The sequence below is a fragment of the Chiroxiphia lanceolata genome, chromosome 3 (genome assembly GCF_009829145.1).
Source record: "Chiroxiphia lanceolata isolate bChiLan1 chromosome 3, bChiLan1.pri, whole genome shotgun sequence".
Taxonomy (NCBI): domain Eukaryota; kingdom Metazoa; phylum Chordata; class Aves; order Passeriformes; family Pipridae; genus Chiroxiphia; species Chiroxiphia lanceolata.
In genome coordinates this window covers 1,562,150-1,588,483 of record NC_045639.1, presented here as the reverse complement: position 1 = coordinate 1,588,483, position 26,334 = coordinate 1,562,150, and the positions used below count along the sequence as shown (strand labels likewise).

Genomic DNA, 26,334 nt, shown 5'->3' with positions numbered 1-26,334 from the left:
GCTGCTGCTGCTGTAACATCCCTTATATGGCTGTAAAAAGGGCTGATTTGAAAATATAAATGGGTAATTTGTCAATAGAACATACAAAATCTGAGGGGCAAAGAAGACCTCACAGGTTGTCAAGTGCTTGTTCACCTGCTGGGGAAATTCATCTCTCTAGGGGTAACGGTGATGACAGTTTTTATAAAAATACTCTGCACATTCCTTCTAGTAATTTCTGGTAGAGATAGGGAATATTGATGTCTTTGTACATTCCTGGGAAAAAAAAAAATCTCATCTGGAATTTCCTGTGCCTGGACTGAGAGTGGATTGGGTGCAGGGAAGGGCTGTTGGAGGAGCAGGGGAAAGGGTGACAGCACCAGCTTCTCCAGCCTTGGCTTAGGAAAGCAAGGGCTGGGTAAAGTGTATTCTTAGAAATGAAAGTTCAGAGAAAAGAACAATTTAAATTAACGGGAGAAGTGGATGTACATTGGCCTTGAGCCAACTAAGACTGGAAGTTGGAAGGAGGTCTCCAGTTCTTCAGAAAATGAGGTATTTTAGAAGGGCAGCAACAAATGTTTGGGTGCAGACAGCTCATGCAAAGATTCTGGTATGTTCTCCTGAGACAAGAGAGGCCCCACCGAGCCCCTCCACTGTGTGTTGCCATCCTGCTCCTCAGACACTGAGTGCAGCTGGAGATCAACCCCCAATTCCATGCCAGAGACTCCTCCCATCCCTGCCTCCATCCCTGCCTCCATCCCTGCATCCATCCCTGCCTCCATCCCTGTCTCCCTCCCTGCATCCACTGCATCCTTCATGGCAGAAGGGAAGTGACAGGAGAGCTGCTCTTCCTTCACTTCTCGTGTCTCACTGAACGTGCAGCTGCTTGCTCTGACTGTTTCCATGAACTAATCTCTCTATACAGGCATATGTGGGAGAATAAATCATCTGTGGGTTAAAACCCCGTAATAATGTTGGAGGAGTGTTAAATATAGCGTTATAAGGGCTTTTGGTCTTATCGTGGCAGCTGTGTGGGTGGAAACTGCACCCAAAGAGATGCTATTTTAGTTAAATTAAGTGTTACCCTCAGGGCTTTGGCCAATGTTCCATCTCTGAGCAGAAAGCTGGAGACCACAGCAGTCTGACAGGAGCCAGCTTGGCAGGAGCCAAGTTTTCTTCTCCTCTCCCTCTCTTCTTTCCATTGCTCTTTCCTTTTCCCTTTCCTCTTTTCTTTTCCCATTCCTCTTTCATTATTCCTTTCAGTTCCTCTTTTCCTTCCATCTTTTCTCTTTCCTTTCTCCTTCCCTTTCCTTTTTTCTTTCCCTCCCATTCCCAATTGTGCAGAAGTTGCACAATTGAAATGCAGACTTTGAGAGATGATGAGATCTGCCCGGGGGAGGCCATACACTAACACGGGTGGTTAAACAACTTCGTCTCTTCTGACAGTGCCTCCTCTCTGTTCTTTTTTCAGGCTCGGGAAGGTTTTTGCATCATGTTTGGTTAAACTCCCACTGCGCTCGGAGGAAGGCGCTGGCTGACTCCGCTTCCCACCCCAGGGGACGGTCCTGCCCGCGGTGATCGGCACGATGCCCGAGGAGCGGGATCGGGATCGGGATGGGGACGGCGCCTCCCCCTCCCTCGGCCCCGCGGTGCGGAGACGCCCGGGACGCCTTCGGTCACATCCAGGGTGAGCGAACCCGGGTGCGGGTGGCTCGGGGCCCCACGCCCTCCGTCCCCGGAGCCCGGCCATCCCGTCCCCTTTGGGAAATCGCCGAGTGCTTCTGGCTGCCGTTCAGGGGCAGCAGCAGAAGAGCAAGCGGCGCCGTTGCGGGCGGAGGGGTTCGGTGACTGCCCCCGCGGTGCGGGCGCGGCGGGACCCCCCCGGGGCCGTGCCCTCCCCGGGCCGTGTCCCCCCCCGGGCCGTGTCCCCCCCCCGGGCCGTGTCCCCCTTCGGGCCGTGTCCCCCTTCGGGCCGTGTCCCCCCCCGGGCCGTGCCCTCCCCCGGCCGAGCCCCCGCCCCACCCGCGCCGAACTTTCCCCGAGTTGGGCGGCCCCGCCCCGGGGCTCGCGCCACGCCCAATGCATATTCATGAGGGGCCGCGCCCGCCGCCGCTCCCCATTGGCGGCCGCGCTGCCCCCGCCGCTGCCATTGGGCGGTGCCGCCGTCGCTCCGCGCGCGGGGCGGGGCGGCCGCGCCCGCGGTGAGTCACAGGGCGGAGTGCGGGTCCCGCAGCGGCGGCGGCAGCGCAGCCCGCGCCTCCCCCACCGCGCCGCTCATTGTTCCGCCCGCTCCAGGCACCATGGACGAGCTGGACCAGTCGCCCCTGGTCTCCTCCTCCTCCTCCGGGCCAGCCCGGCCGCAGCAGCCACAGTTTAACTACCAGTTTGTGCTCGACGACGAGAAGGAGGAGGAGGAAGAAGAGGAGGAAGAGGAAGACGAGGACGAAGACTTCGACGAGCAGCTGGAGGTGATGGAGAGGAAGCCCGTCGCGGCTCCCGCCGCAGCCCCGCAGGAGCGGCCGCCGCAGCTGCTGGACCTCGGCGGTCCCGCCGAGCCGCCCCGCCCCGCAGCCCCGGAGCCGCCGCAGCCCAACTGGAGCCCCCAGGGAGCCGTGTCCTCTTCTTCCTCCTCCGCCACCACGCCGTCCCCCGCGCAGGAGCAGCCCCCGGCCCCCGCCCGGCCCCTGCCCAAGCCCGAGCCCGCGCCCGCCGCCGCCCCCCGCCGAAGAGGGTCCTCGTCCGGCTCGGCTGGTGAGTGCCCCCGCCCCGGGGCCGGGAGGGCGGTGGCCGGGCTGGGGAGCCTCCGCCCGAGCCGCTCCGGTTCCCGAGCCCCGCTGCCCCGCCGGGAGGTTCCCTTTGTCTGCCGGCCCTCGGCCGCCTCCTGCGGCATCGCTCCCTCCCCTCCGCCGCGCTCGGGCGCGGCCCCGCTCCCCGCGGCCCCGCCGCAGCTCTCATGCGGGAAAAAGAGCTCCCCCTTCCCTTTCTTTCTTTCTTTTTTTTTTTTTTTCTTTTATTGTAATTTCTTCTCTTTCCCTCCTCCTCCCGTCTGTGTTATGCTAATGGCGGGAGGGGGAAGCGCCACCCCGGCCGCCGCCTCGCACATGGGCCGCCCGGGGGCGAGGCCGCCGCCGCCGCCGCCTGGCAACGGCCGCGTCGCGGGGGGAGCGGGGGGCGAGCCGGGTACCGGCCGAGCCCGGGGGTACCGGCCGAGCCCGAGGCACCGCGGAACCCGGCGGCACCGGCCGAGCCCCGAGGGGACCGGGCGCGGGGTCCGCGCGGCTCCGGCCGGCTCTGCCCCGGCGCACAGCCCGCCCCTCCCGCGCCGCATTGTCCCGGGTACGGTTCCCCCGGGCACGGTTCCCCCGGCCGGCCCGGCACTGCGGGCCTGGGCGTGGGAGCGCGGGGGAGGAGGGGAGCGCAGATACTTGTAATCTTACTCATGTTGAACGCAGCGGCCGCAGGGAGGGGCGAGGCGGGGGACTGCGGAGCGACCGCCTGCCCTCCACCTGCCCGGCACGGCCCCGCGGCCGCAGCCCGCGTGGGGACGCCGCGCCCCGGCCGCGGACTGTGGGGCCGAACCCCGGAGAGGGAACTCGTAAACTCGTGAGGAATGTGTGGCAGCACAAAAGGCGCCCGGGCTGCTCGCTGGTGTAGGTGTGGCAGCCCTGGCGAAGAATGTCAACCCCCCGCCCTGGATGGCCACGGCTCTCACCTGGGGCTTCTCCAAGGCGTCGCCCCGTAATGTGGGGGAGTTCAGAGTTGTGTAGCGGGGGGGAGTGCCGCCCCCCATCAATTCCTAGTGCCGCTGGAATGCCAGAGCCCTTCTGGCAAGGTCTAATCCAGGAGCTGACCCGCATGACTAATGCCTTGCATGCGGATTCCGAGTGTGCTTTGGCTCTGCTTCTGCTTAATTCAAAGTGCGAGAGCTGACTCGAGGCCATTAAAACAGCGAAAAGGAACAAATCGAAGTGCCTCGTGATCACAGTGGTGTGTGCTCACCTTCATTGCTGCCCTGGCATTGCTGTGCTGTAAAGATGCAGGATTTCAGTAATAACTTAGCATCACAGTATGAGGGGGCACGATACTCAAGATCTAATCAAGAAAAGCATCTGGAACAATGATAAAGAAAAGGCCTGTTAAACCCGAATTCAGTTTTGTCAGGGGGAGTTTCCCAATGCTTTTTATTTGCATGTGTGCCAGGAGTTCCTGGCTAGTTGTGCTGTTGTCTCTCACGAAGCCTGGTTTTTTGTTCCTCCGGAAGCTCTCAGTGTAGCAATACTCTGAGGAGATTAATTTTTTTTTTTCTTGTTTCCACCATTTGGAGGACAGATGATGACAAAAGCTTGCAACAGACTAAAGAGGAGGGATTCTGTGTGATGAGTGAACGGAATTTTTTTCTGGGCACGTTCTTTGAGTGGAGCTCTGGGTGGTTTAAGCAGAACTGAATGGAAGAAATAAGATCAACCACATCGTGTTGCTTTGAAAAGTAGGGAAAAAAGTGTGTTTTCTGGAGGTGATTTGTTTTTCTGCTCTCTGACCCCTGAAGGATAAGGCAAAAAGAGCGCAGTAATTCTGGAAATAGCTATTGGTTAGAGCAGAGGAGACCTGACTGTGAGAACTGCATCGTGTAGCTGAGAGTGGTATCAAAGAGTGGTTTTAATGTGTCAGCGATGATTAATTTAGGGCTGAAGTGAGGATTGGCATCTGGGGGAGGCCTGGTTTCCAAAGACAAGGTGTTGTAACACAATGCTCCTCTAATGAGGAGTTGAAACGTTAGAGGCTGTGCACCTGAAACTCCTGGATGAGAGCATGGGCAGGTCATCTCCTGAACACTTTGGCCCTCTCAGATGCAGGAGTGTCCATTTAAACATCGGGTGTTTGTTGGCTTTGCATTTAACAGTTGGTGTTAAAACGGTCTGAGGCAAAATATTTGGCTTGGCTTCAAGTGAGTTGCCTTTGAGTCACGTTGGGAAATGGGCAAAAGGAATTTTCTGCCTGCAACTGGTGGCAGGGTGACCGTGGCAGGGACAGCCACGTGGCTGGGGTGGTTCCCTCTGCAGAGTTATGGTTTCATTTACTTTGAGCTTTGAGAATAGTGGGGCTTCTTTGATCTGCAACAATTGGCCCTGCTGCTGCTTTTTGTCAGTGTAACAATAGCAAAAACGAATTGCCTGGGCGATGGCCCGTTCAGATGTGTTTTATATATACATGGGGGTGTTTTGAAAAAGAAAACCTCTGTAATTGCTATTAGTTACACACTTAGGAGGATTCGGTATCATTGTTATAAGAGACTGGGACATAATTATGTGTGATGCAAGTCCTTGGCAGGGTAACAGCAGCCTCCCTCCAGAAGGGCTAATATAAATATTTGCAGGAGAGGAAAACAAGCAGGAGCACTGCAGTCAGACCTGGGCTGTCCTGGGTGCTTTCTGGTGCTTTGGTACTCGCTGTTTTGGGGGTACCAAACCCTACATTCTTTCCAGAGACATTGCTACTTAAATCTTTTGATTACTTGACTGTACATACAGTGCAAAGGAAGGTCAGTCTGAGGTAGTTGTATGTGGTCAAAGCAATGCCCTCTCTTTTTTTATTTTTTATTTTTGGCTTGCTGCCCAAAGTAAGAATAACCACTGTACTATGATGAGTAGATACCACTTCCCTTCTAGATCCTGCAGCACTAAATCCTGCTTTTAAGGGGAGGTCATACATCACTTTCCTGGAAGAGACTGTTGTGTTTGGAAGTTACACTGCACTTACAAGAAGCTGTATACAAAAGCCACCAGCCTGGCCCAGGGCCAGCATGCAGAGAGAATAAAGATGTTTCCTTGTGTCTCACTTGCCTGCACTGACCTCGGGTAAATACACATGCAAATGTCGTGAAGGGCCAGCTTGTTCATTAGTCTTGGGTTTCCATTTGATGATGTGGGGTTTTTTCTTTAATTCCTCCCCGTTGAGGAGAGCTGTCAGGAGGGGGGTGTGCTTACGAGCCAGACAGTGTCAAACGCAGGTCAGCAGAGCTGCCTGGAGCTGTCCTGTGCCCTGGCCAAGCTGAGCTGCAGGAGGTGCTGATGAAATGCAGGGATCTATCCCTGCCTCTGCTCACCCCACACACTGACCCTTTTTCCTTGCACGTCCTGGCATTTGTGTTTTGTACAAATTCTAATGCAGAATATTCGGGTTTTCTTGCTGCTCTGTGTGCATGGACTTGGACAGAGGAGCGTGTGGATTTTAAGGACATGATGCAGCATGACTTGGAAAAAATCCATAGCTGTCCTTGAATGCTACCAGTGGTGACTTTCATCTGCACCCTTCATTGATTAAAATATGTTCAGCATCTCTCTGAGGTGCAAGACTCTTTCTCTTCCCAGATATACCCGGTAAAGCTCTAAGGGAGGTGATCACAAGCTGAGTTATCTTAGACAGAATGTGAGGGGTTTTTTTATATGTATGTATATTAGAAGACAGAGTAATCAGCCATTTGACTGGTACAGTGAAGCTGGTATCTTCGTTTTCATGTTTCATGTTCCTATCTAGGTGAGTTCAACAAGGGATCGAGTTATCTCTTCAGTTTTATTCAGTGTCCTGTGCAGTGTCCAGCACTGGGCCTGTGTCTGTAGTGGAGCTGCTGTAAGAGTTTCAGGAGCCAAACAGCTCCTCTGTTAACCAGGAGTGCGTGCAGGGACAGTGCTGCCAAGTTCATGGGACGTTTGCTTTGTGTGTGTAGCCCTTGACTTGCTCTCCAGGATAAAACCACACGGCTTCCACCCACCCTGTAATGATACAGCCCTCAGGGAAGCTGGGAATTGCACTGGGAGTTTTCCCCTTGGAGATGAAATCCTACAAACCACAAGTTTGGAGACAATGAAGAACCACTGTTTGTTTGCCCCTTATCCCCTTCCTCCCTGTCTGTACTTCGGGAAGTTTGGAGCTATGGAGTGACCCCACAGTCAAGTCCCCTGTGCTGGACTCTCTTGTCCCCTGGCTGTGTCCCCACTGGTGACCGTGGAACCTCCCTCTGACCTCTCACAAAACCACAGGCAGCACTCCTGGAAGTCAAGGAGGGCATTCAGGCTTCCCACTCAGTGGTTTTCTCCTGCTGACTGGTACAAAGTTCTGGGAAAGTGGATTGTGTTTTCACTTTTCCTCCCTCTCCCTCCAGTATCCAGGGGATTTTGGAGAGCACCCAGTCTGGGAGCCTGGCTGTAGCAGGAGGCATACAGGCATCCCTCTTCTCCCTGGAGAGCAGTGTTCCCATGCTGTTGGAATTCTGGGGGGCTTTGGTGCTTGCCACGCAGTTTTGAGGGGCTTTAGAGGCTTTGTGTGCCTGCTTCCATTTTCCACACCCATGGACCTGCCTGACAGGAACAAAGGGTGCTTAACCTCAAACCTGAGCCATGTCTGGCTGTGCTGCAGTTACATTTATTTTCTGTTAATATTTTGAAAGATGCTTTTTTGTTTGTTTGTTTGTTTGTTTTAAGCTGGCAAGTTTCTTTAGTAAATATGAAACTCAGATAAAAAAAATTAGCAATGCAGAGTTCAATCTGAAAATGTCCTTCGGGTTCCAGATAGTTTGGGAGCAAGGAAATAGTTTTTGGTCCTTTGTTGGCTGGGAAATGTAAAGCAACATATAGCTCACAGGTAAATTGTCTTGAGATATTCAGAATTGCTTATGCATGAAGTAGGAGGAAAATTGTGTAACTATCAATCTGCATTAGAAATGAAAGAGGGGAAAAAAGGTATTATTGCCAAGTAAAAATAGGGAACTGCAAGGCCTCAGTAGAACATGAGGTGTTTTCTTGCAGGTTTTATTTTTTTATTATTTCTTGGCTTATGATCTAAAACAGGAATTACTCCTGTTATGCTTTGGAATCACTGCATAATATTTTCTGCTTATTCTCCAGTCTCAGTTTTTAGGGCAGGGCAGCCCAGCCAGCACTGAGACCCCTGAGCTCCAGCTGGATGGCACACGTTTGGTGGGGAGCTTTAACTGGCCCTTCCATCAGTAAGGACTGTTACAGTAGCAATGAAATAATGGCCTTATTAATATTCACAAAGTCTGAGAAAATCAAATTATCTCAATGGAATGTTTTTATCTTCCAAATGGAAATAATCAATCTGCTGCCAACTGTAACTGTCAAAATAGGAAGATTTTAAATCGGATTGGATTTTAAGGTTTCAAATTATTACTTTCCCCCATGGTTTTTCATGTGTTTGTCTCCACTTGTTGCTTTCTGATGTCTAAAGAAAGAATACTTTTAGTTTGATTTCCCCCCACTCATGTAGAAGTGTTGGGAATACCAGCCTGACTCTCCCTGGCTTTGCTGGGATCTTGCTTTGTGTCAGGAAATGCCTGTCAGCTTCAGCTTGCAGCTTTTTAATGAACAGGGCAATCATGTCATCAACTTCATCAGCTCGGCAGAATATGTTAATTAACATGTCTTTAATAAGACACAAGACGGAGATAAATATAAACTTTTCTGTTGCCAGTTAAAAATGTTGTCAGTCTGTCAAAGCCCTCCTGCTTTTCCCAGTTATCCCTGCTTTGTGACAGTTTTCTTGACCTCTGCTGTCCCCTCTTCTCTGACAAGAGCTAAAACTGCTCAGTGCCTGTCATTCCCTGTCCCCTTTGTGTGCTGAGGAATGCAGGGCCAAGGAAAACACAGGAAAGAGCAGGTGTGAGGCCTTCAGGAGCAGGTTGGAGCTGCAGAACAGAAAGGAAGGAGCAAGGAGGAAAATGGCAGTGGTGGTAGGGAGGTGTCTTCTTTTGTGGCCTTCAGCCTGGCCAAAGGGGTGAATTTAGGGTGTTTTAGACCCAAGTTGTCTTGAAAAGATCACACTGGTTGGTAAGAAAATCAGTATTGTGTCTTAAATGGCACACAAGTGGATTGGCAAGACCTGTATTATCCCAATCCACTGCAGTGCTGGTTGGTCACAGGGACTTCAGGACACTGGGAATCTTCACACTGCTTTATTAAAAATATTCTACAGATACTAATGGCCAGAATGTTCTTTTTCTCTCTTTTTTTTTTTTTTTTTGTTTTGAGAAGAAGATTTCTTATGCACCAATTTGTTTTTATTTTGCAGACTGTAAGCTCTTGTGTCAGAGGCTTGTCATACAAGGTAATGTGTTGGGAAGAGATGCCAAAAGAAATCAGTAGCATCTCTGCTCCATTCTTCCAAGATTAATTTAGCTAATAAACACATTCTTCTGCAATGATAAGGTTGCTAATCTAAATACTGCTTAATTTGTTTAATTGTGGGGAAAGCAGGGAAAAATTCCATCTGTACAAATCAGTGAAAGGGAATCTTATGATTGGTATAATCTCTAAAATTAAATTGGATCGTGTCTGCATAATGATAGGATTTGCATGGCTCTTTAGACCTCCTCCCTTTGAATAAGTTTTGATGTAATTATTATATTTTTCTGCTTTGTGGCGCTGCCAGAACTCAAATTGCTGTTTGTTACTTCAATGTATGGTAAAGAGTCTGGGTCTTAAGAGTTATTTAGTTTTTAGAGGAATTATCTAGTATTTTTTTTTGTTTGTTTCAGATATTACCAAAGACCGAACACTTGGCTGTAAATCTGTGTCTGGCTGGACACGTGTGTTTGCAGTTGGCTACACTGCTTCTTTCTGCTTCTTTTTAATCAAATAGATTGAAATAGTAGAAATTGGTGACTGGAAATGCTGAATCTGGGAATGTTCCCAGCTGAGAGAGCTCTAAATTAATGTTAAGCCTTGCTCTGAGCTCTGTTTGATTTGGGTTTTAGACATAGTTGTGACTGTGAAGGGGGTGTTGGAGGATGTGAGTGGTTGGGGTTTATTGTGCCCACCTGACTGCAATGAGGGGCAGCTTTGCCCCCAGCTGATGGCAATTTGGGCAACAAAGCAGGATTGGTGATTGGCCAGTGGCTCAGCTCCTTGGAGAAGGCACTTGGGTGTGCCCTCACTCCTCCTGAGCCTGTGCTGTGCTCAGAAGCCCAGGGGTTTTCTCTTGGCTCCTCCAAGGATTGACCTCTCCTCTTGGTGGCCCCTGTGGATTGCTGGAATGGGAGAGGTCTGTGCATCCCTGTGGATTGCTGGGATGGGAGAGGTCTGTGCATCCCTGTGGATTGCTGGGATGGGAGAGGTCTGTGCATCCCTGTGGATTGCTGGAATGGGAGAGGTCTGTGCATCCCTGTGGATTGCTGGAATGGGAGAGGTACGTGTATCCCCTTTCTGGGAATGTCTCTTGTATTCTTGGTGTGAGAATAGTTTCTTTGGAGCTGAACTGTGAGGCTTTGTTCTTTGTTTGTTTGGTTTGAGTAACAAAACACACCAGATAAAAGGCTGTCCCTGCTCTGAGGAGGGGCAGGGACACTCCCCTGGGTGAGGGGCTTTTAGTAGGAAGTGGCTTTATGGAACCAGCCTCTGGAATGCTCTTTGGATCCTGTCCAGGGTGTCACTGAGCAGAAGGCTGCAAGGCTGAGGTGAGACTGGCAGTTGTGTCTGAAGGGTTTAATGGCCTTTCTAAAAGGCCCCTTGTATTGGGGCCTGGCTTTGGCAGTGTGGGAATGGAAATGGAGAGTGTTGTGACAGAGCAGAATTACCTCCTCTTCCTTGTCCATCTGTTCTTGCTGTGCTTGGCACCTGGGGAGTGCTGCTGCCTTTCTTTTCACTGAATAGCTGATCAAAAGGAGAAGGAATGGCCCAGCCTTACCTCTGCCACTGCTTTCCAGGCTCTGCATTGCTGGCACTTTGCCTCAAGTGGAGGTTTTTGCAGCTGCAAATTGTACCATGAAAAAACTATACTGAAAAAAACCCCCTTGCCTAAACCAGTTTTTGGTTATAGATCTGTGCTTAGACAACAGGAAAACACGTCTTGCTGGAGCCCTGTGCCTGCAGAACCAGACTGTTTAAAGCAGCAAGCATTGCTCAAAATGCTCGTTTTGAACTTTTCTTCATTGTTTCAGTTAACATGAAATGAGAAATCTCCTGTGCAGTGCAGGTGATTCCACTTGCAGTAATTTCCATCAAGGCCTGCAATGACCTGCAGCTGCTCTTGTTACTAATCAAAGTCTTGGATCCTTTGGTGATCCCAGCTGTGGTACCCTCAAGATGTTCAAAATGGAGCTCCTTTCTCCCCTTAAATCTTCAACAAAATCTCCATTTCCTGTAGCAGCTTGTACACTTTGCTCCAAGATTCCCAATATTTTACAGTCGGAGTTTCCTACTCTGGAAACTTGTCTTTATAAATTTACACCTTTAACTAAGAGCCAAATGAGAAAAACTAGTGCTTTGCTGTGGCTCTGCAGGGGGATCTAATGATGTGAAAATATGCAATTATAGGTTAACATTCCTAATCTTGAATGGCTTCAATATTTGGTGAAATCCCATATTTAGAACAATGGCATCATAACAGGAGGTGATTTAAATGGAGTTTGTGTAGGCAGCTGCTTTTCTCGGGAAATTCTTGTGAAGTTGTGTGCCCTTGTTTTGTGCTGCATGTGGAAATCAGGCATCCAAGAACTCGAAATAATAATTCCATTTAACTTTTTAATGGCCACTTGGACTGTGTTGCAAACACAGCCCGAGATTAGAAGTGCTGACACAGGAACAACTTGGTGCACTGGAGAAAGAAACAGTTTCTCTTTCCTCTCTGCCCCGAGGGGTTGCTGCAAAGGGAACTGTCACACAACCCCTGAGTCAGGTCCCAGCTGCCCTTCCTTGGAGTTTTAATTTACCCTGTTTTCTTTTATTGTGAAATATTTATGTTCCACCACTGTGGGAGGTGGGTAAGGTAAAGCACTCCCTGTCCTGTTAGTCAGGAGTGGATCCTTACACACTCCAGGCTGAAGTCCTGCTTTCCTTTGGCAAATGTTTTGTGGGAGGGGAAAAAAAAAAAAAACCAACAAAACTGTTTTCTCATAAATTGCTTTTCTTGGAGTTGTCAGTTTACTACTTCTGAGTGTTAAACATTCTTCTCTTTTTCTCTGGAAATCTTTGCAGCAAACTTTCACCTAATTTGTTATCTGGGAAACCTCCCTCTGTTTATTTGTCAATTTTTTATCTGAAACATTGATATTTAAATGGAAAGTTTTGTGCTGGTTATATCAGCATCTTAATGTTAGTGGGCATTCAGCAAAAATTAAAATTAGAGTTTAAAACCACACTCCTTTGTCATGCTGGTGTCAGGGGTTTTTTATTTTTAAACAAAACTGAAATCTGATTCTGGTTGGGAAACCTTGTGTTTTAACTGAGATAATAGAGAGTTTGGAAGTAGGAAGGTTCATGTTGATGAAAGAAGAAGCTACAGAGTTATTTGTGGGTGGCTTTTTTGGGGGGGAATATTTAATTTGCAGAATGTTTCTGGTTAAAAATAGGAATACAGTCAGACAGGTTGAGTGTGAAGTTCTCTATAAAAGCCATTGATTGGAGTGCTCAGTCACTAATATGAAGTGATACCACTCATAAATAAGAGGTCAACCTTCACTGCAGTGCTGAAAGTACTTTACTAACCTGCATCACTAGGGATTTTTGGCAGATAAAATTGGGAGTAAAGACTTTTTTCCTTGAGATTGTGTTCATTTCGAGCTCTCTTTCTTTTGTATTTCATGAAACAAATCTGTCTTCTGAGGAGGGATTAATTGAGGAGGAATTAATTGAGCAGTTCATCTTCCTGAAGGAGATTTTGATGTATGATTTGTAACAACTGGAGATGGCTCAGATTTTCTGTCTATCTTTGGGTGAAACTTTGCTGTAGAGGAGGCTCACCTTGCAGGTTAGTTGAAGTGTTTTAAATATCTGCCTTTGCTTGAAATCATTTTGCTTAGAGCTGGCTGTACTCTGAAGGTTTTTTTACCTAGTTCTTGTAGTAGTGTGCTACTTGTTTGTGTGTTTTTGTCACCTGATTGCTACCACTGAGCTGCAGATTGGAAGAGCCCCCATCAGTGGGGTGTCCTGGCTGTGCCCTCTGTGCCTACAGAGGGTGCTGCTGGAAGGGCTCTCTCTGCCTGCAGCAGAGGAGGGGAGGGGAGGATTCCTCGGTGCACTTGTCACTGCCATCCCTGTCACCATGTCACAGAGTTACAGGCTGAAGGCACTGATGGGTCAGCTCACATCCGTGCTGCTGTGGGAGCTGTCCTGCCCCATTTTCCCTGCTTGCCTGCAGGTGTTGCACAGGACCACAGCAGGAAAAAAGCCCTTGTATCTCTTTCCTCCCAGCAGGAAAAATGCCATTCTGAGCTGGGTGGAGGGAGAGTGGGTGGTTCTCCTTTGGCTGCTTAGGAAATACTGCTTTTATGTAATCTCTTCTCACACTTCAGCTCTGGGTGGAAAATAAAGGTTGGGTGTGGACTTAAAATCCTGCCATTAAGAGACCCTGGGAATTCATTGTGTTGTGTTGAGTAAATGGAAGCCAGACCTGAGGAGGACTTTGTGCACTGTGCTGAGAAACGACAGCCCGTGCTCCTGAAACCCAAACATCTCCTGTGGGCTTGCAAAGTGTTCAAAAGATTTCAGATCTAGAATTTTGGGTCAAGATCGCTGATGGCCTTTGGGCGGGAAGGGAACTGCACCTTCAGGGACTTGTTGTGCGTTTTCCTCTTCTCCTCCTTACCCCAGTGGACTCTGTTGTCTTTGTTTACCCTTCTTTTCTTTCTGTGTTTTCAGCACCTCCTCTCCCCTGGTTTATTCCCGGTTCCCTGTGAGCCCCTTTCCTGCCGGGCTTTCCGAGGGCCCGTGGTGGTACCTGACCCCACAGGGCTGAGCGTTGCAGTCCTTGGTGTCACATATTGATCCCTTGTCCTCCAGTGGGGGTTTTGTCCTTAAAAGCTTTTGCCACCACTGAGCTGTGACACCGCTTTGCTGTGCTCTAAATTTGGAATTGAGGTTTCTCTCCGTGTGGTCCTTAACGGAAAAGCGTCATTTTTAGAAAGCTGAGCAGAAATCCCTTTGGTCTGGCAGGAGTTGAGGGAGCTTCTAAACACCAAGTCCTGCACTCCAGCTTTGTTACTGCCTCCTGTTAGCTTCAAGGGAGCTTTATAATCCACAAAACACGGCAAGGGAGAAATGTTTTGCGAAACCAAACCAGCCAACTGTATATTGTGACAGGAAATGCAGGTCTGAGGAAACTTGGTTTTTGGAAAAGTGGGATTAACTTGAGTAAGCCGGGCAGGTCATGAGTGTCTGCAAGTGGCATTGCTCCTGCACAAAGCCATGGTTCAGTGCCAAACCACAGCTTAGCTTAAAGCCTTGCCTCACTGGGTCGTCATGGATGTGCTGCTGCATCTACCATATTTCTCACTTCTTGCTTTTCATCTCCTAAAATCCGTTGCTTCTGTTATTGTTTGCTTTAAACTAAAACAAACAACCAAGAAAACCGTCTTTTCCAGTACTTGATTTTGCCCAGGCAAATAGCAAAACTCTACTGAAAATTAAAAATCTTGTTTTAAATGTTTTAGTGTAATTTTGCTACCTTCTGCCTTAATTTGGAAACTTTATGCACTTTTCAGAACAAAATATATTTTCCTAAATGTTGCTATTTTTACATTAATGTAAAGCCAACAGGCCGTGGTGGACCTGGGAAAAATGCTGATGCAGAAATGCAGAGGTCTGTTTTTGCTTTGCCTGGTTCCTCATGGCTGGTTTTGCTGCTTTGGGTGGAAATTGGAGAGCTGAGTTTGTCTGGTGAGATATTAGGCTTAAAACAAACTCAGCAAGGCCAAACTGGCTCCTTGGATCATACCAAAGAAGGTTTTAAAAGCAATGCTTGCCCATGTTACAACACAAGAAAAATGAAGGTGTAAAGCAATCAGCCCTTTGCTGTTCCCAGTTTGCCCAGTATGGGCATGTGTGTGAGTGCTCTGTTTGGGGGGTTTCTGGAGTTTATTTAGTGCTGGTACCTGGGCACAGTGGTTGGTTGAACCTCCTGGGGCTGCTGCTCTCCCAGCAGCGGGTGGGTGCTGGAGCCCCTCTGGCACGGGGAGCTGGGTGAGGACACTGTGGCACTGCCAGGGCAGCTGCTCCATCCTGGGGGAGCATTTCCATCCTCAGGACAGTGGCTGCTGTGCTGTGTCCCACCCTCTGGTTGTCACTGGCTTGGAGGGGGAGATCCCCCAGTGAGATCCACGGGGAAATGGGGGTGTTGTCTCTCCCACATCACCTGGCCCGTGTGGTGTTCCCTGGTTCCCTGTGGGTGTTGGCTCTGGATCTCTTTGGTTTCTTGGGAACTGACTGCTCGTGTGCTCTGTCCCCTCTTCAGCCTGCCCTTTACTTCTGCTGAGGTTATTTGTTTGTTTTTCAGATGAGACCCTTTTTGCTCTTCCTGCTACACCTGCGCCTCTGATGCCCTCCTCTGCAGGCAAGTTCTCTCTGCTCCCCTTTGTCTGACCCCTCCTGCATTTCTGAGCTCATTAACCCTTTCCCTTTAGTCTGCCTTGACTGAAAGTCAGCACGGGTCCAAGAATAGCCTCTGTCACATTTCTCAGGTTTGACTTGGCAGTCGATCTATTCCAGATTTTAATACGCATTCATTTCTTGACATGGCAAACTGTTGGATAAACAAGATACAGCCATCTGTGAATTCTTGGACCCTTGATGTAGGAGGGGAGTCGATACTGTTAACAGGTTAACACGTAGAGCATAGTTGCTTTACTGGTTTAGCAGAAAGATTTAATGCACAGTAACTTTCTGCAGTATTTTATAGAAGTAAAATTTGTACCTGTAGCATTTCTGTAGTGTTTGGTTTGGTACAGTGTCCACCAAATTCCTGTTTATGAGAAGTGTCAGAAAGGCCTTTGCTGGCACACATATGTTTATGGCCAAGCACACACAGGTCCCCTCTCTCTGTCTCACCTTGCCACCCTCCCACTCTGACTTTGTTAACATTGCCCTCTGTACTTATCTGGCACCTTCAGCTTTACTGAGATCTTTGTGCTGCATAAAGTTGCTGCTTCTCCAGCCTCTTCTGCTAGAAGTGAACTAGAGTAGCTCTAGCTGATACTGTGTATTCATGGCTCCCAGTATCCATGGTAGAACTTGGAAGAGCCTCTAACTAACTAAAACCATGTGAACCTGTCTTGAAAGTTTGCATTGACTTAAGAGCACTTGCATTCTCTAACTTTCCTTTCTGTCACAGACAAAGGTCTGGACTTGCAGGAGCAGCCAGGTAGCACTAAGGCGCTTGGGCAAGAGGATTTCACTGCAGTCCCGCTTGGTCCTGCTCCTTCTCTCCCCTCCTTCTCTCCTCTCTCAGCTGAGCCCTTTAAAGAGCACACAGCCTTTGGTACACTCTCAGATGGATTACCTGCAAGAGGCATTTACCAGGAAAGTGCAAGTGAGGTTTATGAGGAAACAATGAAAAATGCCAGAAATCCCTTCCTTGCAGAGGGAAATGACAAAGACATTTCAGAGATGAAACACTCAGAACCCCCATTTGCTAAAGCAGAAGCAGCCATTTTCTCTCCTGCTAAAGAAGAAACACAGCTAGAGGGCCCTAAAGAATTATCTAACCTGGAGAAAATGCCTGCACAGCCTCTGAAAATGTCTCCAGAAACTCCCCAAGACTTGTTTGAGAGAAAGGAGGAAGATCTGTTCTATAGCAGAGACACGTCCGGGGGTGGTGATCACCGTGAGAAAGGGGGGCTGAAGGAGGACCCTCTTAAGAGGGAAGAATATGCAGATTTCAAACCATTTGAGCCAATATGGGAAGTAAAAGGTGCTAGTCCTGGACTGAGCAGCATGAGGGAGGATGTTGGAAGCAAGATAGATGCCAAACCGCAGAGCAGTTTGGATGAGAGATATGGCATGGGGAAGCTGAGTGTGCAGAAGGATTACGAAAGAGAGAGCGAGGGCAGTGCTGAAGAGCCCTCTTTCCCAAGTACCCCAGAAGCTGTAAAAGAACCTTCGCAGACTTACATCACTTGTACTAAATTTGACTCCTCTCCGAGTCCTGATGGTAACAAAGGCAAGTCTCTGTCTCCACTGGAGGAAGTCACTTCAGAAAATAGAACCGACGACGAGAAAAAAATTGCCGAGCTGAAGGCTCAGACGAGCCCAGAACCAGGTAATTTTAGCGCTGGAGCAGTTGGCAGGAGGGAAGGGCAGGGGGCTGACTCTGCCAAGGCAGAGAGCGGGGCAGCAGTGCCCCCTGACGCTGCAGCCAACATGCCCGAGGGGCTCACCCCCGACCTGGTGCAGGAGGCCTACGAGAGCGAGCTGCACGATGCAGCAGGGACAAAGCTGGCTTACGAGCCCAAGATTGACTTGGTTCAGACCTCCGAGTCGGCACAGGAGACCCTGAAACCCGTGGCACAGATCTGCCCCTCCTTCGAAGGGGTGGAAGCTGCTCCCTCTCCCATATTGCCAGACATCGTCATGGAGGCCCCGCTGGGCACTGGGGCTGCCGGGGCAGAAGCGTCTGCTGTGCAGCTGGAAGCTTCCCCCTTAGACACCTTCAGTCCCGCTGCCAAGTACGAGAATGTCAAAGCAGAGGCTGAGAAACCTCCCGTGTACCAAGAGGCAGTGAATGTACCTCTGACACAGCCCCAGGAAGCTAAAGAGGCATTAGCATTTAAACAGCCTGCTCCCGAGAGCAGCTCCACTCCGGAAGATCTGGAGACTCCTTATATATCCATTGCGTGTGACTTGATTAAGGGAACAAAGGTCCCTGGTGAAACTGCTGCTCCATCCTTTCCAGAGTACTCGAAGGCACCGATAGCAGAATGCGTTCCTCAGGATGTGCCTGAACACGAGGAACTGGAGGGAAAACTGTCCCCCCAGTTTGGCAAATCCGAGCTGTTCAGTAGCCAGGCGATAGCTGACTTTGCTGAGGAAGCCAGTGAGGATCCATCTCTCCTGCAAACAAGCAGATCCACGGAGAGCATTGCAAGTGAGGAGGAACACGAGGAAGCACTGGGGGGTTCAGCAGCTGCTGCGGGTGAGCCTTACCTGGAGTCGTTCCAACCCCAGCTGGACTCTTCCAAAACTGTTGCTGCTCTACCATCTGAGCCAATACCTGCAAAAACAGCCAAGGCAGAGAAGATTGCTCTTCAGATGGAAGAGCTGGATGCTTTGGCTTATTCAGCTGATGTGTCTGTTGCTATGGAACCAAAAACAGGAGATGACAAAGCTCTCTCGCCCATGGACTCTTCCCCAGTCTCGGTGGAAGATGACTTTGTGATGTTGGCTCATCCTAAAACCTCTCCTGAATTCATGACAGAAGCCACTGACAGAGAAGGAATGCACAGAGATGAAGGGGTCGGTAAGGCGACCCAAGGTGAGAAGAGGCAGTTGCCTTGCCCAGAGCTGCCCTGTGACCTGTCTGTGAAGAATGTAGAAGTAAAAGCCAAGGAAGATACCAATGCCTTGAAAAAGTCCTTGGAGGCTGTGGACAGAGAAGTGCCTGAAGTACCGACGATGTCCTTACCGGCCACAGATACCTCACCTTTACCTGCTGACAGAGAGATAGTCAGTGTAGGAAAACCAGGAGCTGTTGAGAAGGAAGCTGAGAAAGAACCTGCTTCTGTTAAAGAAAAGAAAAAACCTACTGCTGTATTTTCAGCCAAGCTGACTAAATCTTCAGGTAATCTGTGTATGCTGTCTTGCAGTTTGCTAATCCACATAATTCTGTAGCTAAACTTAAGCATGTCATAACTTGCTCTTTTTAAATGTCTTTCTGTGAACTTCTCTCTGCAGGCCGAGGGTAACAGGCACCGTTAGTGCCTGCACTTGTACCTTTTCCATATTCTGATTGCTGTAGTGCCTTTTTTCTGTTTATCAGGGATGGACTCACTGTCTCCAGGGTTCTCCTTCGGTTCTCCTGCCCGTGGTGTGTGGATGCAGAAATCAGCCTCACTGGCACTGGGTGGCCCCCCCAACTCTCTCGCTGGGATAGGAAGCCATGGGTGGTGTGTGCACCTCATTTGAAAGAGACATTTCTTCCTTTGCTTTAACAGTTTAGACATCAGACTTAGGAAAATAACCCTTCTGCTCCTGTATGTGCCTGGAACCTGGCAAAGAGTCTGTGCATCTCCACACTGCAGCCTGGCTTAGATCAGTGGTTTAAAACAGGTGCTGCACAAAAGGGAGCTGAACGTTCAGGTTACTAGAAAACTGGCCATTAAGAACTTGAGTATCCTGCCAAAATTGGTTTATACACAGCCCAGGTATTAATTTCTGTTTCTCTTTCAGGTCAGGCTTGCACTTGGTTGTGGTTAATTTTTCTCAGGTGCAGTTACAGTAGCAGGAAGTCGAAGGAAGAATAAGAGCACTGTCATGTTGCAGTTTGTTCTCTACACTGAGCACTTAGGGACATTTCCAACCCTTGTAGACCAGAGGAGTGCTGTGCTTTTTGGGATATCTCAGCACTGCTGCTACTTAAGCCTTGACCAGAAGCATTCACACTAAAAACCAGCTCCTGCAAAAGCACTTTTTGATGCTCTCAACAGAAACCCAGAGGTCAGTTTGACTCAGCAGTGGTGTCTTTGTGCAGCAGCTGCAGTCTGCAGTTCATAAAATGGAATCCTGGGGCATCCTGAGTTGGAAGGGAAGAACGGGAATGTTGAGGAGAACGTGAGTGTTGATGCAAAAGAAATAGGGTTTGGAAATTAAGGTGCAAAATGTATTTCTGTTGACCTTTGCATGATAGCTGCCATTTCTCCTGTTTCACCTCTTCTAGACACACAGGTAGGCAGAAAGGAGAGTTTTCCTTTTCCCTTGGGGTGGAATTTCAGTGATACCTGCACTGCTAAAACACTGTGTGTGTTCTGCAAAGTCTCCTCTCCTTTCCCTCTGACTTCCAGCAGATCATACTGTCTGGAGAACAGCTGCTGTGGATCTGGGACTTCATGTCAAGGGTTAATTGCTTAGAGCTCAGACTGCTTTGAAAAAAACCAGAGCAGACAAACCAAACCACTGCACTTGCTTCTGTGAGTTCTTGTAACAGGAGACCTTTGCAGAGGGGTCCTTAACCACGACGTGGGTCAGACTGGGGTGGCCAAGCACTGCCTGGGGAGGGACACCCTTCCTTGGGCTCTGAGGAGGACACAGCTGCTGCTCTGCTGACTCTGGGGAGCTGCCAGAGGAGCTGCACAAACCCATCTGCAAGAGCAGGAGGGAGCTGAATGCCTTTTTCCCATCCTGTGGCCCAGTGCTGGGGCACAACTGTGGCAGTGTTGGTGTGAGCTGGGCTGGGGCACTGCAGTCTGGCAGTGCTGTGTTGGCCCTAAAGCAGCTGCAGTTCTCGTTTGTGACATGCTGTGTTGTTTGGGAAGAAATTTGTTCTTTATTCTGGAGGAACACTTGCTTAAAGCTAAACAGCTGAGAATACCAACTCAAAAGGGGCCATTTCTTCTGGATTTTTCTCCACGCTCTGCTGTTTGCTTTTTTGCTCACTTCTGCTGCACTCCAGAATACAGGACTGGGCCTCTGAGGCAAGCCCTAAACAACATGAGTTGTGTGCTTTGGTACCACACTGCTTAGGAACAATTTCAGAGTGTCACTGAAGAACCAGCGAGGAGTTCATCAATAGGCCAGGTGCATCTGTGCATATATTTGACCTTCTGATTTTACCTTTATTCTGTGGGGGTTTCTCCTCTCTTCCCAGTAGTGGAACTGAAATAGATTTTGCTGGGCCTTTAGACTTGTGGAATGCAGGTGGTAGGACTGTGTGACTGATGGTTGTTAATTATTCTGAACTGCCTTACTGGTGCACTTAAACCCCAGGATCTTCAGTGCTCACTGAGCAGTGCTGGTTTTTGGAAACTAGCCTAAAGGCCAGTGTGCTGTGAGTCCCCAGGGAGCTAACAGGGACTCTGAAAAGGCTGCAGGTATTTTCTGAACTTGACCATTCCAGTAAAGCTTTGAAGAGCCCCTGGGTAGAAGGAGGTTTGTTTAGTGCTGCCTGGCGCACTCTTGGGTAACCTGTTTTATGATGTGTGACCTCGGGGACCTGGTACTTGAGAGCTGCACAGGTTTGAGGAACAAACACCACCAGAAAAAGCCCAATAAATTCAGAACTGTTGTTAACTATAAAGAAACCTTGTAACAACTGTAACACTCTCAAGGGCAAACCCCTCCCTGCAACAGCAGCAATTCCTGCTGGCCTGGATACAGTGATACTTTTTGCAAACTTGTGTTTCTCAGGCCCTGCTGTGTTTGGCTCTGAGCTGCTTCACTGTTTCCCTCACTGCAGCTCCAAATGGCCATTTCTGAGCTCCATCGGTGTGTATGAAGCTGTGACTTGAGAGGGAGCGTTCCCCACTTCAAATTGGTTTGTGTGCTGCTGGGCTGTGCTGGGGGGGGGTGAGAGCAGGACAGGACCTGAGGAGCAGTGCAGTGCTGGCTTTACCCAGCTCCTGGGAGAGGCTTTAATGCCACCTAGTGTTTGTCACTGAGCTGGGACACAAGGGACTCCATCCCAGCTTGGACAGTCTGAAAACTAAATATACACATTGCATATCCCAGCCCTGCTGTTGCACAGACTTTAATCTCTGATAGGGAATCACTCGTTATCCCAAATAGGCTGGAAACCCGTGCTTTCCATAGACCTGGTTTTGATTGAAGGGATGTGGAAGATTTTATATTATTGATAATTATATTATTGGATTACAGACCCAAAACCTCTGACCATAACAAGTTGTGTTCTGAAATGTAGATTGGCAGTTTAGGTCTCTCAGTATGTTCTTGTTGAGATTACAGTAATATTTGGAAATAATGGTGAGGTCTTTGCTATCAGGGCACTTGGTTTCCCAGAGCACCCTTGTTTCAGGATGGGTTTCACCATCAGTTATTCCTTTCACCTTAAATCTGATTTACTTGCTTTGCTTACAGACACTCAGGAGTGTGCAGCTAATCACTAATATTTTACATTTCCTGCATTTTCCTGAGGGGGCAAATGCAAAGCTGAAATCCAAATGGGAAATGTGCTTTGAGAGGGTGTTCCGAACACCAGATCTTTCCTTTTTACTCCCCAAACACTGGGGCAGAAATAAACTATTTCCTGTGATGCTGGAACAGCAAACCAGGTCACTGCAGTTGTGTGAAGCATAAAGGGCATTAGAAATTCTGCCTGACACCAGCACATTTGGGTCATTTCTGTTACTTTGTGTTTGTAGTGACTTAAATGGAACCATTCAGCAGATGGGAAGTGTTTTGTTTAGGTTTTTTTTGTTGGTTTTCGCTGGAGGAAAAATACCTTGGAACGTCTGGAGTTTCTTCCAGAAGCAGATTGATAAAATTCCATTTAATCCAACATAAAGTCTTGATTTGAGTTAATTTAATCTCATTGTATTCTTCAATTCTTTGCTTGTTCTCATGTTGTCTTTTATGCAACCAGGTAAATAATAATAAACAGAGACTTCCATTCCAGGGTGAATTCACAGAGTAGGAGGAATGAGGAAAAAAGAAAGCAGTGAGAGAAATTTTTCTGAAGGAGAGATGTAGACTTGGAGCTCTCAGGGCCCCTGTTGAGAGGCAAAGACTTGTGTAGCTGAGGCTGCTGGCAGAGCAAGGCCTGGGGGAGTTCCCTGCAGAGTGGCAGCATTGTGGACAAAATGGAGCATTTTGGGTAAGTCTCCACTTTCCCAGAAAGCTGGATGGGCAGCAGCAGCATGGAGGGGGAGCACCAGGAGGTGGGATCCTGCCCTGGGCAAGGCAGGAATGCTGGTGCCAGTCCCCCTGCCCAGGGTGAGTCAGTGTGTGCCTGGGGAGTGAGGGAAGTGCTCACCCTGCCCTGAGCTGCCCCTTGGAACCAGGGCTGTTCCCTGGCACGTGTTCAGAACTGATTGTGCCTGAGTTGTCTGGCTGGGTTGATAAAAGCACCTCTTAAAGGTAAAGCAGCCTGGGAGTTGGGCAGTTTTTGGTGTAAATGGCCTGGAATTTCCTGCTGGAACACTGCCCTTCTTCCCGCAGTTTGGCAGTGCTGGTGCCCAGTTTAGGTGTAGAACAGGGGCACGTCCTGCCTGAACTGAGAGCTGTGAGTCCAGGGGGATGAGGGTTTCCTTTGGGGAGTGCTGAGGGTGAACACTGAGTGAAGAGGAGGATCTGGAGGGCAGGGAGAGGAATTCCTGTGGGGGGAGCGAGCGGATCACTGGAGCTGGGAGGAACAGGAATGGTGTCCCTGCTCTGGCTGCTGCCGCTCTGCCGTGGCCACCACAAAATGTCTGCTTGGGAGCAGTTGCATAATTGCACTATTTGAAGTCTGTGGTAGAAAGAAGAGGAAATTAAGAGGCTTTAATCGTGTATCCTCACAAATTTGGCAAGTAGTGAGAAGACCTTTGAAAGCATCATATTTTTGTCTAATTTAGTGACAGTACAAGTGCAGAAGGAGACCCACAGATTTCGTGGTTTCCAGTTCAGCTCAAAGACAAGCAGATTTTCAGATCTGTTTTGTCCATTTTTTTTTTTGTGCAGTGCATCTTTTCCCGTTTGCTTGCACTGTGATGTTGGAATACAAACTCCCCAGGTCCCTCCTGTAGCACGTGTTTGGATTTACCTGTTGGAATTGTGACTGAAATGCACATCTTTGCAGAAGGTAAAAATAGATCTTGCTGTCAAAGGAGACCTTAAATTTATGTAGCTGTTGAAGTAAAAAACAGCTTTTGGGTAAATTTGTAGTGATCTTTATCAGTGAAAGATTTTTTTAATGAAAAGTAAAACTGTCTATTTAAGGTCTGAATTAGGATCTCTGGCCCACCTGGTCTACAGTATTTTTCTGGAAATGCAGGAATGCCCTTTTCCAGTTCTTTAGAAAATGGTGTATCAAATTTTCAAGAGGTTTTGGAGCAGTGCAGGGGAGGTTTTAGCATTTTGCTATCGGCCCCAGATCTTAAGAAGAGTCTCCAAACTGTTTTTTTTTTTTTAGCAGGGATGGAAACAAAACGACAACATGATTCTCACAGCTCTTCTCTTTCAGACTTGGGCTCTCTAGTTCATTTCTGTGCCTGTGCAATATGTTACTTTCTATATGTCGTGAGCGTAAACTTTGAGGTTCCTGTTTTTAACGTTGAATTGCCAGGTCAGCCCCTGCCAACAGAAAATGCTGATGGAAAATAAAAAAAGGGGAAGGTGTTTGCTTGTAGGAATTAGGTGAAGGGCTGGATAACTTCTTCTCCAGCCTCCATTAAGATGAATAAGGAGTGAAGACACCAGCAGACAGACTGACTGTGTCCTGTGTGTGAGCCCCTTGCCTTTGTTGCCGGCACAGAAAGGTTCCTTTGGCGTGTCCCTGCCAGGCAGAGGTGTGGCACAGCTGTGTGGCACAGCTTTGTTTGGAGCGGCGAGGGGCAGCCATACATCTGGCAGCTTTGGAAACGCCTCTCGGGCTCTTTGAAAAGCAATCGATCTATTTAAAGCCCGTCTGGTGCCTACTTTTAGCCGGCGCTGCGAAAGCCGCTTAGGGCGGTTGGCTGGGCTTTGTTAAGGCGGCCGGGCGAGCCCCGCTGGCCGGCATTCCCATGCTCTGGAGCTGCCGTGCCGGGAAGCAGCGGCTCTGCCGGGGGAGCAGCAGCAGCTCTGCCGGGGGAGCAGCAGCAGCTCTGCCGGGGGAGCAGCAGCAGCTCTGCCGGGGGAGCAGCAGCAGCTCGTCGCCGGCGCTGGGGCGGCGCTGGGGCCGTGGCAGCGCTGCCAGCACTGCGTCAGCTCCACACCCCGTCAGCTGACCCGCTCCTGCAGCACCAGTGCAGCACCACTGCAGACTGCCGGGGAAGCCCATGAGTCCCACCCTGGGCTGGAGGGTCCTTTCCTGCAGCTCTGCCCTTGGAATGCATAATTGAGAACCCCGGCTGGAGGGCACACCGCGGCTCAGGAGAGATGGACAGTCAGCCGAGCAGCTGGAAGGATAAGGGTATTTATTTATTCTTTCCCTTTTTTTTTTTTCCTGATTTTCCGGGTTGTTCATAGCCAAGGGGGTTTGTAGCACGTATTGGATCGGGAAATGGCTCTAAGATGGGAGATCCTTGTGCTTTATGTTGGGGATTGCAAAAGCTGGGGGTTAAAATGGGGAAAAACGAGCAGTGCAGAAGAATCAATAATTTATGTAGGTGAAGCAGCTCGTGTGACACTGCAGATCTTTCCAGCCCCACAGAGCATATTAATGGATGGCTTGTTTGGGAGTGTGTGGCACAAACACCGGCACGGTCCAAATTTAGTGCCTGTGCCTTGGAAATTTCTAGATTATTAATAATTTATCAATACCAGCCATTAACTGAATAAAACACAGTGTCTGCAGGTCGTGGTTTAATTTTTTTTTTACGAGGAGAAATCGCCTGCAGACCGTGGTGGGGGGGGAGGTCTTTTCAAGGTACTGTGTTTGAAATCTACCCTTAATCACGTTTGCTTTGGATTTCTCATGTCTGTTGAATTCTAGGTAAAACTGTGCCTGATTTGTCAGGATTTAGAACCCTAATATCAAATTGTTTGAGGTAAATAAGTAGCTAACCTTAAATTAGTGTGGTGCTGACCTTTGTTCCTGTAAGCACCAATGGGAGATCTCCAGTGTAAATCTCTGTGGATCATTACATTAGTGCTCAGTGTGTTAGAGTTTAAGCCTTATTTGAATACATAATCTTCATACTTTATCAACAGGACAAGCTTCAAAAAAATTTAATCATCTCTGGATCCTTAAATATCTTTTTAAAGGGGCCTGTTGTGCTTGGTGCTTATGAACTTTTACTCTTTTTTTATAGCTGTTGTTCAAAATCTGTTTGGTTTTTTTTTTCCACTTGGACAAAAATTCCAGCTGGAATCCATAGAATGCTCTAGCAGTACCTAAATACGTAGCAAAAAAGCCCTGCAGGTGAAAACACTTTGCCTCTGCAAAATAAGCTTCTCAAAGTTTAATCTTTCGTTAAAGGGGCTGTAAAATATTAAGAAAAAACGTTCTGTTTCGTAATATGTTGTCGTGTGTGAGTAGTTGAAATGGTCAGTGTTTCATACAGCAGGCCTGAAATTCTTGGAGTTGGGAAGGAAAAAAAGGAAAGTCAAACAAAAAAAGAAAGGGGTGAGGTCAGGTTTGTGTAGAAACCGAAAGGCAGGTTCCCTTTGGGTGCTGAGGCCCAGTTTTTAGGTCTCAGGTTTCTTTACAACCAGCCGAGCAGGGTTGGTGGTCTGTCCCTCAGTGCCACTGAAAGCAGACATTTCCAACCCTGGAATTTGAGGCCTTGGCAATCAGGGAGTCCTCTTTTGGTTTAAAAGGCAGGAATTGCCCGTCCTGAGCGTGGCACCCTTTGGGGGGGATGCACAGGGGGATGCCCCTGGGCAGGGGGTCATGGGAGCATCAGACAACAAACCCAGCACACCTGCCCTGCCTGGGGGGGGTTGGGGCTGCTAAAGCTGCTCCGAGAAGCTTTTGAAATCCCCCTCCTTGTTTTTTTACATC

At 48.9% G+C, this 26,334-nt stretch overlaps 1 protein-coding gene across 3 annotated transcripts in view; it reads left to right on the top strand.

Moving 5' to 3' along the window:
• Positions 1 to 2,187: 2,187 nt before the first annotated feature.
• Positions 2,188 to 26,334, top strand: part of RTN4 (reticulon 4) — a 40,234-nt gene continuing 16,087 nt past the window's right edge. Inside the window, exons 1-3 of one of the 3 annotated variants that reach the window (XM_032684128.1) lie at positions 2,188 to 2,730; positions 15,262 to 15,318; positions 16,096 to 18,540. In XM_032684128.1, the coding sequence (XP_032540019.1) occupies positions 2,280 to 2,730; positions 15,262 to 15,318; positions 16,096 to 18,540 (2,953 nt within the window). In that variant the 5' untranslated portion in view covers positions 2,188 to 2,279. Of the gene's footprint in view, positions 2,731 to 15,261; positions 15,319 to 16,095; positions 18,541 to 24,575; positions 24,802 to 26,334 lie in introns of those variants that run through there. The other 2 variants (XM_032684129.1, XM_032684131.1) reach the window with 2 other exon arrangements.